Here is a 14,042-nt window from a genome sequence, read left to right on the forward strand (position 1 = left end):
CGGTTTACTCTTAAACCGAGCGACTTGGTTGTTTCCTCTTTACTCCATGTCACAGTCTCTAACAGTGTGAAAAGTAAGAAACGTAATAGTAATGCTGGTGGCATGCATCGCATTGGCTCTACATGCTGATCATTGGCACAGCAGAGTTTAGAAGCAACTGGAATCTAGAAAGACCTTGTGTTCTTTCATTCATTCCGCACGCCTGGTCACCTGTCAGGCATTTAACACATGCACCAAGAGTATTTCCTCACTCAGTGCCAGACGGGGCTGTTCCTCAGCAGTCATATGGCAGAGAATAAAAGAAATCTCTTAAGCACTGACACAACAAACTACTTTTTGACCCCTTATCACATTGAGCAATAATGTGCTTTAAATAAACTTCGCACAAACACGGCCAGCACTTCTGGGCAGTTTTGCAGACCCACATTCACTAGTAAGTCTTTCTCCCTCACTCCCTCTGACTCTCTCTCCCTCCTCCCCCCTCCCTTTCACTTTGTCTCCCTCCCTCTGTCACCTCACCTGGCGTGCGTGTGTGTCAGACAGGGCTGAGGCAGCTTGCCGGCCGCACCCGAGTACTTCACAAGACCACTTACTTGTTAATGAGGCATTGTTGTATTTCGCCTCTTCTTAGCACCCATGCATCACTCTGACCTTTGTTGGAATCACCCGGCCCCCATAGAGCGCTGCTGCAACCGCAGTGTTTGCGGACACTCTTAAATTTTTTTTTTTTTAAACACAGGTAGGATATCGGAAAGGTCCGCGGGCCGCCAAAAAAGGCTTGGCGGGCCGCTGGCGGCCCGCGGGCCGTTTTTTGAGTACCCCTGCTTTATACTGAGAAATAAGTTGCCCCTTCCTATAGTTGGCAAGTTGTTTCCTACCGAAGTCAATAATCACAACATTAGCATTTGTTGACCAGGTGCGGTACGTTTGAATCTTTAAAGCAGTGCACCCTTGAACGTTGAAGGACGAATGCTGAATTTCCCCCTAATTGCCGCCAGCTCTGTCTGCAGCCCTTGAGAGGTAACCATGTTTGAACACCCACATCGTTCTGCACTCTGTGAAGTAGAACAAAAACACAGCAATGGTGAACAATAATATCCCAGTAATGACTTTAATATACTGCTTAAGCATTACAGTTTTCCATGCCTTTTTGCACCGATGTCCACATAAAGTTCCCCATAAACTTCTGGCATCCTATATTTGTGGATGAGGATGTATTCTAGTGATAGACTCCTGCCTGTTATACATGTATCCAGTCATGAGCCTAACTGGGCAATGAGAGCTGATCCCTGCAAGCTACATACTGTGATACAGGGTTACCTGCTAATATGAGCTGTTTTATATGGCCTAACTGATGAGGCTTATGTTGTGCGGTCTGAATTAGCTATGCTTACCAAAAGGTGGGGGGCTGTTGCTTTTGTCCCCTTTGGCTGTTGGTATCCGCTGCATAACCCAAAAAGCCCAATTTTTGGTTTTAATTCAAATGTGGCCGATCCCAGAGAATATATATATGGGGGGGGGGGAGATAGGGTGTCCTCCTGCTGTGCTGTATGCACGTAAATTGCTTTTAGTACCAATCGATCACTGGTTTACACTTTTCACTGGGTAGTACCGAATTGTGTTTAGGCTACGTGGTCTTTATTTCCTCATGCCCTGTAGCCTAATCGATTGTATGTATTTTTTTTTTTACTTTAACATGCGAAAAGTGAAGAATCTCTGGAGAAAAAACTCCTTCTGTTTAATGTTTAATTGGCTATTGTGTTTGCACCCTTTTATAACAACCTTGTTAATCTGATCGTCCATATATTAATACTGGTATTACAGTATAAAATCCCACTAGAAATCATCTGTTTTAGCAACTGTTAAGCAAGCTGTGACTCCTTCCAACGCCTGTATGTGAAACCAGTTTCGTTGCATAAACTTCCCAACTTTTCTGACATCCTATATACCTTTTATAGTATATTCTACACCTCCCTCCCCTGGACCTCTGTTACACTGTTGTGGGAATGCGGGGGGATAAGGAGCAGGGAGCGCTTAGAATCCCCCAATTCCCTCCCCCCTCCGGCGTGGTGGCTTTGGACACTACCCCAGTGAGAAGGCGGGCATGGGATACTCCACACTATAGCTGAACTAGTGTTTTTTTTCTTCTTTTAAACATAATCCCGGTTTGTGAGTAACTCTGGGCCATGATACAAAATGAACTTTGAATTGTCGTAATTATGCAAATGTTAGTGTGAATTCAACTTTTTTGAGGCCTGTGGAAAGCATAGTGGCCTCATATTGTCAGAATCACTCCATCATATAATCACTCCATTATGTATATGTAGACTGTGTAGAAGATGCGCCTTTCCCATCTATATGTCTTTCTTTTGCGTAATTATTTATACACCCTTCTGTATTGCAGTTGGCATGAAACTTTGACGTTGCACGAGCAAAGTCGACCAGACGTCTCATGTTGGTGCCTTGAGTTTGGGAAGCACAAGCATTTAATCCATAAAATTGACATTTGCTGTTGCTTGGATTTCCATGTATTCATTTATTTTTAATCCTAAAATATTTCACCAAAAACTCACTGCAACCACCTCCGCTCCCTCCACCTGCAGTGTGCGTCAGCATATGTCGAGGTGAACTGATGCTAGAACGGCACCTATGCCTTTGTAACTGGGGCCCCCAATGCACCGGAAAAAGGGGGCCCCTTGGCAAAGCATGTTATACTGGTTGCAGCTTGCACCTAACCAACTGCAGTGAGCTAACAAGCGATAACCAATGGAATAAAATATTGAGACCTTGTTACTGTGGTCTTTCCCATAAGTGGTAGGTCCCTACCTCCACCTACTAATAACCCCCCTTCTAAGGACATGCGCGCCTGCATGCCACCAAAGACTCACGCCAACTACCTCAGTTCCCTCCAACTGCGGTGTGCCCTTATTTCACATTCCCATCTGTTAAGGCGAACTGGCGTTTGAACTGCATCTATGCCTGGAATCTGGCAGTGCACCCCCGATGTTCTGGACAAGGGCACTATAGCGTAGCACCTCACAGCGAACCATCTGACAGTCTGTGAATAACCTGATAATGGCAAAAAATCCCAGGTAATGTTAGGGAAAAAAACCTTGGTTCTGTAGGCACCTGGCTATCAAGTTATTTCCCCAAAAATCACAGGATATCATGCTAACTCTCCAACTGGAACCATGTTCCCCTGACGGTTACCCCCCTTCTTGTCTGTTAACCTACCATCTCACGTCCATTATACATTGCCGCCCGAGCCCACGATCAGTACCCCAGACTCCAGTAAGATGCTGGTCTTCAACTGTAGCCTTTTTCTGTTTTGTTACAGTGAACACCTTCTCCCCTTGTGTGAACACCTCCCAAATGTGGAAACATCCAGTGTGATTCAGAAGAACCATCCGCAGAGTTAAAGCCCAACATTGTCCCTCTAATGACACCAAATACCTATATCTAGTCCTGCTTAGCGAGGAGCACGTCAGTGAGACATGAGAGCGGTTTGCACACTGACACAAAACATGTTGTGGCAGCTGCAGCATCCGATACATATCCAATCCCTCCTCAAATGCTGGGCATCTCCCCATGTGGGCCTTTCAGCCCGCCCTAAGAAAGCCAGCAAGAGACCCTGTGGTAGGTAGGAGTGTGATAATATGCTTTCTTGTATTCCCTTTATTCCCTGTACCTTTAATTTGTAGAATCCTGCTTTGGGTTCTCTGTTAGAATGTAGACTTCTTTGGAAGTCAGTTGATCGTTGTGCCTTCGTGGATGAGGTTATTAAAACCCACTTACCTGCATCTGATGTCTCCTGCTTCCTTATTTTATGTGGTAAACACCACATTAATTTGGCGACGATCGGGAAAACCTCAACACGAAGAAGATTTGATAACACCCCTCCTCCAGCGGCAGAATCTAATGAAGTGAAGCGGTGACTTCCCTGCAGCAGAAAGGACGTTAAGCATGATTCTCTTGCTTGTCTTTATATGGTGGGGAGAGCGGTGGGATAAATTAAACTTGGCGTAAATTTAAATTTATTAGCTAACTCGCAAGTAGTAATTATTTAAAAAGATCGTGAGGTGAAAGGGAGCGCAAGCTGAGAGGAGCGCGAGCTGAGGAGAGCGCGAGCTACGCTTATCACGTTACACAACGTCACCTGAGGAGAGCGCGAGCTACGCTTATCACGTTACACAACGTCACCTGCGTTTCATCAGTGCGTTTCAAGACAGCGCATTTTCGTCACAATATTTACGTTCCAAGCTATGCGTTCTATCTCCGATTAAGAGAGCGCATTGTTCTGCGTTTCATCAGTGCGTTCCAGCTCTCACTAAGACAGTGCATTTTCGTCACAATACCTACGTTCCAAGTTATGCGTTCTTACTCCCATTAAGAGAGCGCATTGTTGCTTAATATTACTCAGCAATATTAAGACAATTACTCGTTCTAACTGTGTGTAGAGCAGCGCTGAGTAAACCTGAAGACAATTATTCTTTCAATAAAAAAAAAGAGTAGTCTTTAAAGAAGAAAACTTGATCACTTTACTGCTTCAGTCTTTTCTATATTTGATTTTTGACGCATTTTAAAACAAAACAAAAGAAAAGAGCTTAAATGTGATGAACTGCCTTGTTAAATTAAAAAAAAAAAGTAAACAAGGGTACATTTTAAGGGAGCATTAGAAGAAGATAAAAGTTTTTTTTTCCTTTAAAAAAAAAATGCAGAATGTTTCTCAACCAGCCTTTTTATTAGTTAGCCCTGGAGAACCAAATGTAAAGTGGAAAAAGTGGAAGAAAATGTTTGCGAATTATGCCAGGTTATGTGGTACAAATTTGAGTGCAGAAAGGAAACTTGCTCTTCTTCTACATTGTCTGGGTGGTGAAGGACAAGATGTTTTAGAACACCTGCCAGATTAACCTGCAGCAGAACAAAGAAATTTAAATGAGTATGAGATTGCCATATTACAATTGGATCGTCACTACTTGCCAAGGTTAAGCACAATAATGGAGCGGTATCACTTCGGTTTGAGAGAACAAAAGAAAGATGAGACAGTTGAGGAGTATGTATCATCGCTAAGAAAGTTAGCTTCTTCGTGCAACTTTGGACAAACTCTTGACGAAAGAATACGTGACCAATTTGTTTTGAGATGTGAGCATGATGACATCAGAAAAGAGTTATGGTTGAAAGATGAACCTCCACTTGAGGAGGTTTTGGTTATAGCAAAACAAGTGGAACATATGACTAAATGTGTAGGAGAATTAAAAAAAGAAAAAGAGAAACCTGAAACAAAAGAAGAAACAAAGGTGGAAGATGTTGTATGTCAAGTAAAAAAGCAGGAGGGTGGTCTTGTGTCAGAAAAGCAGGGTGCCATGGCAAATGTAATGAATCCTAATATGTCTAGTAGTTCATATTCTAGTCAAACTAATAAGTTTTCTTGTTTCAGATGTGGTCAATTTTCACATTTAGCAAATTCTTCAACTTGCCCTGCATTAAAAATTTTGTGTAACTTATGTGGAAAGAGGGGGCATTATGCAAAGTTCTGTAGAACAAAGATGTTTAAAGGGGATGTAACGAAGAAAAGGTGGTCACAACCTCAAGTCAGAACCGTGAGTTTTGAGATAAAATGTACTAAAACGGATCATCCTTCACATTTGGTCAAAGTAGAGAATAAGATGATAAATTTTAAGTTTGATTCTTGTTCTCGCATAACTATAATTGATGAAAAATTGTTTAAGGAAACTTTTCCAAGCAATGTTAAATTATTGAGATCTGATATAACACCTTTAGGTTATAGTGACAAACCAATTAAAATCTTGGGGTATTTTTTGGGTGAGATAGAATTGGGCAGTCGAATAACTGTTGGTAAAATATATGTAGCAAAGAAAGGTGATGCGTTATTGGGATGGTTACATCAAAGGGAACTTGGTGTGAAGCTTGATCCCAATGCCTCTCCTCAAGTTCAAATTCAGGAGGTGCATGAGAGTGATGACATTTGTGTGAGTGATGATTTGTGCAAAGTTTTTTCAAAAAAAATTCCAAATGTTTTTAAGGAAAACTTGGGATGTTTACGTGGCTATAAACATCATATCAAATTGAAAGAGAATGCTGTTCCTATTGTAACAAAAGTGAGGAGAATTCCTTTAGTGGAACAAACTAAAGTTCAAGAAGAAATTGAAAAGCTGATTAGTAATGGGATAATTGAGCCAGTTGAGGCAACTGAGTGGTTGGCTCCTATTGTTGTCGCAAAGAAACCGACAGGTGAAATTCGGCTTTGCATAGATTTGAGGTCGCTGAATAAGGAGGTAGTTGTGGACAGGTTTCCATTACCAAATATTGATGAGTTGGTTGGTAGGTTGGGTGGAGCAAAATATTTTACCACTCTTGATCTAGCATCTGCCTACCACCAGGTGGAACTGGATGAGTCCTCCCAGGAGCTGACGGCTTTCATCACACCTATGGGAACGTTTAAATACAAGAGAATGCCTTTTGGTCTCGTTTCGGCAGCTTCCGTATTTCAAAGAATTATGTCTAAGATTTTGAAAGGTTTGTGTGGTGTGAAGTGTTATCAGGATGATTTGTTAATATTTAGGAATAATTTGCGTGAACATAATGAACGTGTGTGTGTTGTTCTTAGACGTTTAGGTGAAGCTGGTATGTCCCTGAAGAAAAGTAAATGCAAGTTTGGTGTGCAGGAAGTGAATTATCTTGGAAATAGAATTACTGGTGAGGGTGTTTTCCCAAAAAAAGAACTGGTAGAGACAATTTCAAAGATAAAGGAACCTGTTAATAAGGATGAGTTACTTTCTTTTTTGGGAATGGTTGAGTTCTATGGAAAGTTTATCACTAATTCTGCGGAAAAGACACATAGTTTGAGGAGGTTGACTGCAAAGAATGTTGTTTTTGAATGGTCTGATGACTGTAGTAAGGAATTTGAAGGTATAAAAATGGAGTTAAACAAGGCCCCCTCTCTGCATGCTTTTGTTCTTGGTCTTCCCACTTTTATGTTCACTGATGCCAGTGATAAAGGCCTCGGAGCTATTTTGATACAAAGAAAAGATGGGCAAGATTTATTGATTTGTTGTTCATCGAGGTGCCTTAGGGGTGCAGAAATGAATTACTCGGTGATAGAGAAGGAGTCTCTTGCCATTTTTTGGGCTTTGAGAAAATTCAGGAATTTGATTTGGGGTTCGAAAGTGTGTGTTTTATCGGATCACAAGCCCTTAAGAGAGGTGTTTTCAAAGAAAGGTTTGGATGCCATTTCTTCAAGAATTAGAAAATGGGTGATTTCATTACAGGAATTCGATTTTGAGGTGGATTACATACCTGGTGTGGCTAACAAGTCAGCGGATTGTTTATCAAGGCTAGTTAGTGTTGAGAATTTTCAAGAAGAAGATACCTATGAAACAGATGACAATATCAGTGTATGTGAAGTTACTGAAGGAGCTGTTGATGAATGTGAATGGAGGAGTGAGTTAGTGAAGGATGAAGAGATTTCTAGGGTTATTTCTTCCTTGAAGAGCCATGGTCGTTTAGAAAAAACGTGGTTATTAGTTTCAGAAGAACTTTCTGTTACTGATGATGGTCTTCTCACTCGTGGGACGAAGCTAATTCCACCAATTTGTATTAGGAAAAAATTGTTATCTCATGCTCATTGTGGACACCTAGGCATTGTCAAGACAAAGGAAATTCTCCGTTTGCAGTTTTGGTGGCCTGGCATGGATCTAGAAATAGAGAGAATGGTGAGAGACTGTCCTGAATGTTGTGCGAGTGATAACATTTTAAAGACTAGACAGATGCCCATGGTTAAAAGAGTTTTACCCAATCATCCTTGGGATGAGGTTGCAATCGACATTGTTGGTCCTTTGTCTGGAGTTTCTGATACTCCATATTTGATTGTTTTGATAGACTTATATTCAAGATGGATTGAGGTTAGTGCTGTAAGAGACATAACTTCAGATGCTGTTATCAAATTTTTAGATGGTATTTTTTTTAAAGAAAGTTTTCCTAACAGTTTGCTTTCAGATAATGGGCCTCAGTTTTGCTCGAAGCTGTTTGAGGATTACTTAAAGAAGTGTGGTGTAGTCCATAAGAAATGTTCTTTGTATCATCCAGATTCGAATGGTGCTGTCGAAAGAGTTAACAAGACTCTTAAAGAAGCTATTCAGTTGGCAAGGTCCTCTGGTTTGGACTGGAAGGTGTCTCTTAAGGACAGAATTAATAGTTATCGCATGGCTCCTCATTCTACTACAGGAAGATCTCCTTTTGAGTTGTTCAAGGGCAGGGTTCCCAATACTTTGTGGTGTCCAGGTTGGATGAAGTTGAACAAAGGTTTTGCCGACAATGGTGTTGGGGAATGGAGATGTAAGGAATTAGACAAACAAACTGCTAGGAAAGAATATTTTGATAGTAGGAAGGCTGTTTTGTTTCGAAAGTTCAAACTTGGCGATCTTGTTCGCATCAGAGCCCCTGTGGGGTGTAGGCCTGGGTCAAAATTCCCTGAAGTTCGTTCTGTGGTGAAAATCTTCAGGAATGCTGTCAAGACGGATGATGGAAGGATATGGAATAACAGTCGTGTGGTTTTGGTTGGTTCAAGGTTGCCTGTTGTTGATGTTGGTAATGATGCTCCTGGTGTTGGTGGTTGTTCAGGCAATTCCCGTTACTGTTCTCCGGTATCTCCGGGTATGTTGTTTTCTTCTAGAAAAGGTCAAAGAGTGCGTAGACCTCCTCCCTACTTAAAAGATTATGTTTAGTTTTTTTTTTCTTTCTCTCTTTCTTTCTTTTGTTTTGTTAGGAAGGGAGATGTGTGATAATATGCTTTCTTGTATTCCCTTTATTCCCTGTACCTTTAATTTGTAGAATCCTGCTTTGGGTTCTCTGTTAGAATGTAGACTTCTTAGGAAGTCAGTTGATCGTTATGCCTTCGTGGATGAGGTTATTAAAACCCACTTACCTGCATCTGATGTCTCCTGCTTCCTTATTTTATGTGGTAAACACCACAAGGAGGCTGGCAGAGCACTCTCCCTGCCATAAGGCACTCCACCCCATTCGCCACAACCCTTGTGCGTGCCTCTCATGTCACCTCCAACACTAGTATTACCATTTTCCCAAACCCCTACCCCCCCAAATCCCCCAACGATGTGCCTTGCCTGCCTACTCTGAAGCCAGAGGGGCTAGTAATGATTGAGGTTCCTTCTAAGTACAGTTTCTTACTATAATCTGTGAAATGGAACTTGGAGCCGGACCCTAGAAACTATAATTATCTGTCTACACGGCTCTGCTGCCATCCCTAATAACCGCCCATTAGACCATGGCTTCCCCCATTACGGCAGGTATCATTGGCTCCCCTGGGGCCCACATTACCCAACTAACCCCTACCAGGTGTAGCACTGCTAGGTACCGCTCTTTCTAACCCTCCCTCTCCCTGCTATGAAATGGGGGGGTGCAGCCTATTTTATCTAACCAGGGCAGCAATTAGACTCCTGAGCTGTAAACTTTCGCTGCCTTCTTTGAGCAGCGCTAACACCCTCCCATCCTTGCACACACCGCTGCCTGTGTGCCCACGAGCGCACCGCCAACTAACCCCTTCCACACCATCGGACTGGCGCCCCTATCGCCGACGTGCGGCTAGTGGGGGATCATGGCTCCTGAGCTCGCCTGGCAGTAGAAAGACAACTGCCCTTGAAAGTGTATTGCAACTCACCTTATGCTATAATACGAATGGCGCCAAATGTAACATTCCCAGGAGAAAGAGGGTGTTGCGACCCGTGCTTGTGTTTAAATACCCCACCACCCCCAGCCAAATTCCTTGCCTAAATTTATGGCTGGGCTGAACCCAGTGTCCTAATCTGCTGCCCACCCTTACCTCCGCCCTTTCCAGCCCGGGTTCTGCTCCCGGGAGGTGGCCTCCACTAAGGCCCCCGGTCCAGCCACACACTATCCACGATCACTTGTAACGCTGCCGCGGGGAACTACAAATCGAATGCAAAATCGGTGTCCTACAGTTTTAGTGCGCATGCGTGTAACTATACGCATGCGCACCAAAAATACGCATGCGCACTAAAACAGTAGGACACCGAGGAGCTAAAAATGACATGCAATAAGACGAATTGCACAGTGTGCGATCATGCGCATGCGCAAACACGAAGGGGAGCACTTACAGACTGGGGGCTGGAAACGACGGAAAACCCTCCTCCTGGGTTCATACGAGAGATCTCTTCCTCTTCCTGCCCTTGTCCCCCCACCTCTCTGCTCCCTCCTCCCCTTCGTTACTGGGGCTGGCTTACTCTGACAGCCGTCTCCATCTCCAGCAGAGGAAGGTGAAGAAGGGAGCCGGCAGCGGCGACAGAGAGATGGGCAGCTAGGTAGGCCGGGCCTCAGAGGATGGAAGGCAACCGGGACGAGGCAGAGCGCTGCCTGCGCATCGCCCGGGAGGCGCTGGAGGCAGGGGAGCGAGAGCGGGCGCTGCGCTTCCTGAACAAGGCCGAGAAGCTCTACCCGACCCAGGCAGCCAAAGGTGAGAGGGGGAAGGCCAAGATGGAGAAGATACGCGTTCCCAGGTCCACAGGCAGTTACGTGTGCCCTTATCAAAGAATGAGATGGTTCACTAAGGGAAGGATTACAGGGTTCCAATATTGAGCTCCCCAATAATATATATGTTTAAAACATCAAGACTTGCAAGCTCTATTGGTCTCAAAGAAACATTTTTTTCTTATCAATCAGAAATCACTGAAACTCCTCTTCCCAGTTGGATAATAGTTACAAAATACGTCTGTGTTAATTGTAATTTATTTTGAGACAAAGAACGTAAACCCTCACCCACACAATTGGCTTGCTTCGTAGCGGTGGCCCTCATCCAGCACCAACCGGTACTAGACCGGCTCATCAGGAGCTCATGGGTTTGTGTGTCTTTTGGATGTATGAAAGGTTGTGAGAGGACTTAAAACATTATATAAGGGAAAAGGTTGTAATTGTATTGACGAGACGCGCTTATACAAGGTTAAAATATGAGACACAGTATTGGGTATAAAGTACTTATGAGACCCGGTATACATGCGTACATCAGATGTACTTATTGTGGCATTATTTTCTACGCTAGATGTACACACTTAGACATTACTTACAGTGTGTTCAGGCATTGCAACAGCTGCAGTGTTAGTACCTGCAGCAAGTGTATAAATATTATGATAGCAGTATTACTAGCAGCAGGAGTAAATGGTGCAGTGGTAACATTTGTGAATATGAAACTAGTCTTGGGAGGATTTACATACCAACCTTCCTTTTAAAACTTCCTCTCTCTTTCAACCCCAGTTGTGCCGCCTCCGAGACTATTCTTTCTTTACTCCAGCTCTTATCTCCATCCTTCACAACATCTCCTGGGTCTTTATCTAAATCTTCTTTCCCTCCTCTGAACACAGCTCACATCCCTTCACTTAAGCGCCCCACTTTCTCCATACCTCAGCTCTTCTTTCCATCCACTGATGCTCTCTCCTTTGCTCCTTCCCACCTTTTGCTCAATCTGAGCTCCCCTCTCTTCCGGTCATTATCTACTCTTTTCCACTTTCACCACCTCTCTTCGTTTCCTTATCAGCTGCAACTCCCCTTGTTTGTTTATGCAGTTGTATATGCACCAACAACCATTGTAAAAATTGTGGAGCGCCCTGTTTGTGCTTTTGAGTGCATCTCCCCCCCCCCCTAGGAGAGCCTCTAGTTAAAAAGAGTCACTGTGTTAGGAGATAGTGACGTAAGGTGCTTGCTTGGCTGTATGTATAGTGGCGGCTCCGCAATGGCGGACAAGTGTTGCCCCCCTGCCTGGCTCAGAGCCAGCAATCCAAAAATAAAACAATGTTCTAGCATCGTTTTATTTTTCGTTTGCCAGTTTGTGCATGGAGGGGCGGGGTGTGTGAGGGGGAGGAGTAGTGCTTTTGCTCTCCCTAGTCCCCAAGTGCTCCTTTGTGTTTGGCCGACTGTCTCAGTCTCAAGCTCGGCGGCATTCAGAAGCAGGGCAGGAGAAACCCCCACAGACTCCCTGGCCTGAGCAGGGTGTCTTTTTTGCCTGCTCAGACAAATACCCGCTCTACTCTGCAGCTCAGGCATTGGCTGAGAGTCCGTCCCAGGGGTTGCTGGGACTCAGGAAATAGCCAGCAGGAGCAACACTACGCGGGAGGTGGCCGGCAGCATCCTGTACATTTTAAAAATGATTATTAACCCCTGCGCTCACCCCCCCGCCGACTTTTTGATACTGATGGCCGCCCCTGTGTATGTATCTCAGTGTACAGTGTTTAACAGCCCCTCCACATGTTGGGTTAAGTGTGGCTGTAGAAGGAGTGAAAGAGTGGTATGTACACCTGTATACTTTGAACATACCCTACACCAGCTACTATCACAAATGTATCTTTAGATAAAAATCGGGAGCCATCCTCATAAATCAGGAGTGCTGCCTGTATGATAGTGGTCATTAAGCCATTTGAGTTATGATCAGTGGTGCTTGCATGTGACCATTAAAGCTCTCTGTTGTTCTCTGCAAATCTGATAAGCTTCCTTTAAAGTGATCTTGAAGCAATATCAATTTTAACCAGTGTTGCTGTCCAATGAGTTTTAGCATTTGCCATTTCTCACAATTAAAACAAGCATTTACAATGCAATGGTTTCGCCTTTTGAAAAGTTTGAGCTATTGGCATTGTAAACGACAACATTTGTATTTATGTGTTGGTTTTGAAAACTGATAAATAAATGGCATTGTCATTTACAATGCCAATAGCGGGCACACGGACAGCGGGAGGGGGGCGGGAACGGGCGCACGGACAGCGGGAGTGGAGGGGAGCACTCACCTGGACTTCTTCCGGGTGCAACAAAGACAACACCACGGAGACACAGACAGGGAGACAACATGAGGCGAGATAGACGTAGCACAGAAACATCGTAAACATGCAGACGAAAGCATTCCATTGGAAAAGACATGAAACGGGGGCAACAGAGACAACATCACGGAGACAACATGAGGCGAGATAGACGTAGCACAGAAACAACGTAAACATGCCGACGAAAGCATTCCATTGGAAAAGACATGAAACGGGGGCAACAGAGACAACACCACGGAGACACAGACAGGGAGACAACACGAGGCGAGATAGACGTAGCACAGAAACAACGTAAACATGCCGACGAAAGCATTCTTAACTCTTAAAAAGGCATGTTTTTAGCTGTTTCTTAAAAAGGTAGTCGTATCAGTGGATATCAAAAGCACTTATGTATGTATATTGTCAAAAACTGCACGAAATACACTAGCTTGACTAATCATTTCACATGACAACTACACAATAGCACTAGCTGTACCACAAACCTTCCCTTGATCGCAATCACCAAATTCAGACCATTTCTATCTCAACGACAGAAAAACACTGAATTCCCTCTCAAACAAACTCAGCCACATGTAGACTCTGTTTACTAGCTGCATGGAGCTTCTTACCAACAGGAGAGCCATCGGGGTTGTATGCACTAAACACGAACATACCGCACACGGACAGCGGGAGGGGGCGGGAACGGGCACACGGACAGCGGGAGGGGGGAGGGGGGCGGGAACGGGCACACGGACAGCGGGAGGGGAGGGGAGCACTCACCTGGACTTCTTCCGGGGGCAACAAAGACAACACCACAGAGACACAGACAGAGAGACAACATGAGGCGAGATAGCACAGCAATAACGTAAACATGCCGACTAAAGCATTCCATTGGAAAAGACATGAAACGGGGGCAACAGAGACAACACCACGGAGACACAGACAGGGAGACAACATGAGGCGAGATAGACGTACAAAGGGAATAGATATTAGAAACAAAATGCTGCTTACCAGATCGCAAATACACAGTACTTTCTGGCAACTTAAATCTCGCAGCCCACTCCAACAGAAGACACTTCGAAAAAGACAAAAACATGACCGAAAAAAAAGAAAACCCGCCCACCCCCGCATGACGATCGCAAGGGGGCGGGATGAGTAAAAATCGCGGGAACGCCCACGAATCTGCTCCGGCAATGACGGACAGATCGCTCT

The 14,042-nt window shown here is 44.2% G+C and overlaps 1 protein-coding gene across 1 annotated transcript in view; it reads left to right on the forward strand.

Moving 5' to 3' along the window:
- The first annotated feature begins 10,102 nt into the window (after positions 1-10,102).
- Positions 10,103-14,042, forward strand: part of DNAJB14 (DnaJ heat shock protein family (Hsp40) member B14) — a 350,933-nt gene continuing 346,993 nt past the window's right edge. Inside the window, exon 1 of the mRNA XM_086961595.1 lies at positions 10,103-10,507. Within this exon, the coding sequence (XP_086817721.1) occupies positions 10,375-10,507 (133 nt within the window). The 5' untranslated portion in view covers positions 10,103-10,374. The remainder of the gene's footprint in view (positions 10,508-14,042) is intronic.

This window comes from Lissotriton vulgaris, chromosome 3_1, assembly GCF_964263255.1.
Source record: "Lissotriton vulgaris chromosome 3_1, aLisVul1.2, whole genome shotgun sequence".
Lineage (NCBI taxonomy): Eukaryota > Metazoa > Chordata > Amphibia > Caudata > Salamandridae > Lissotriton > Lissotriton vulgaris.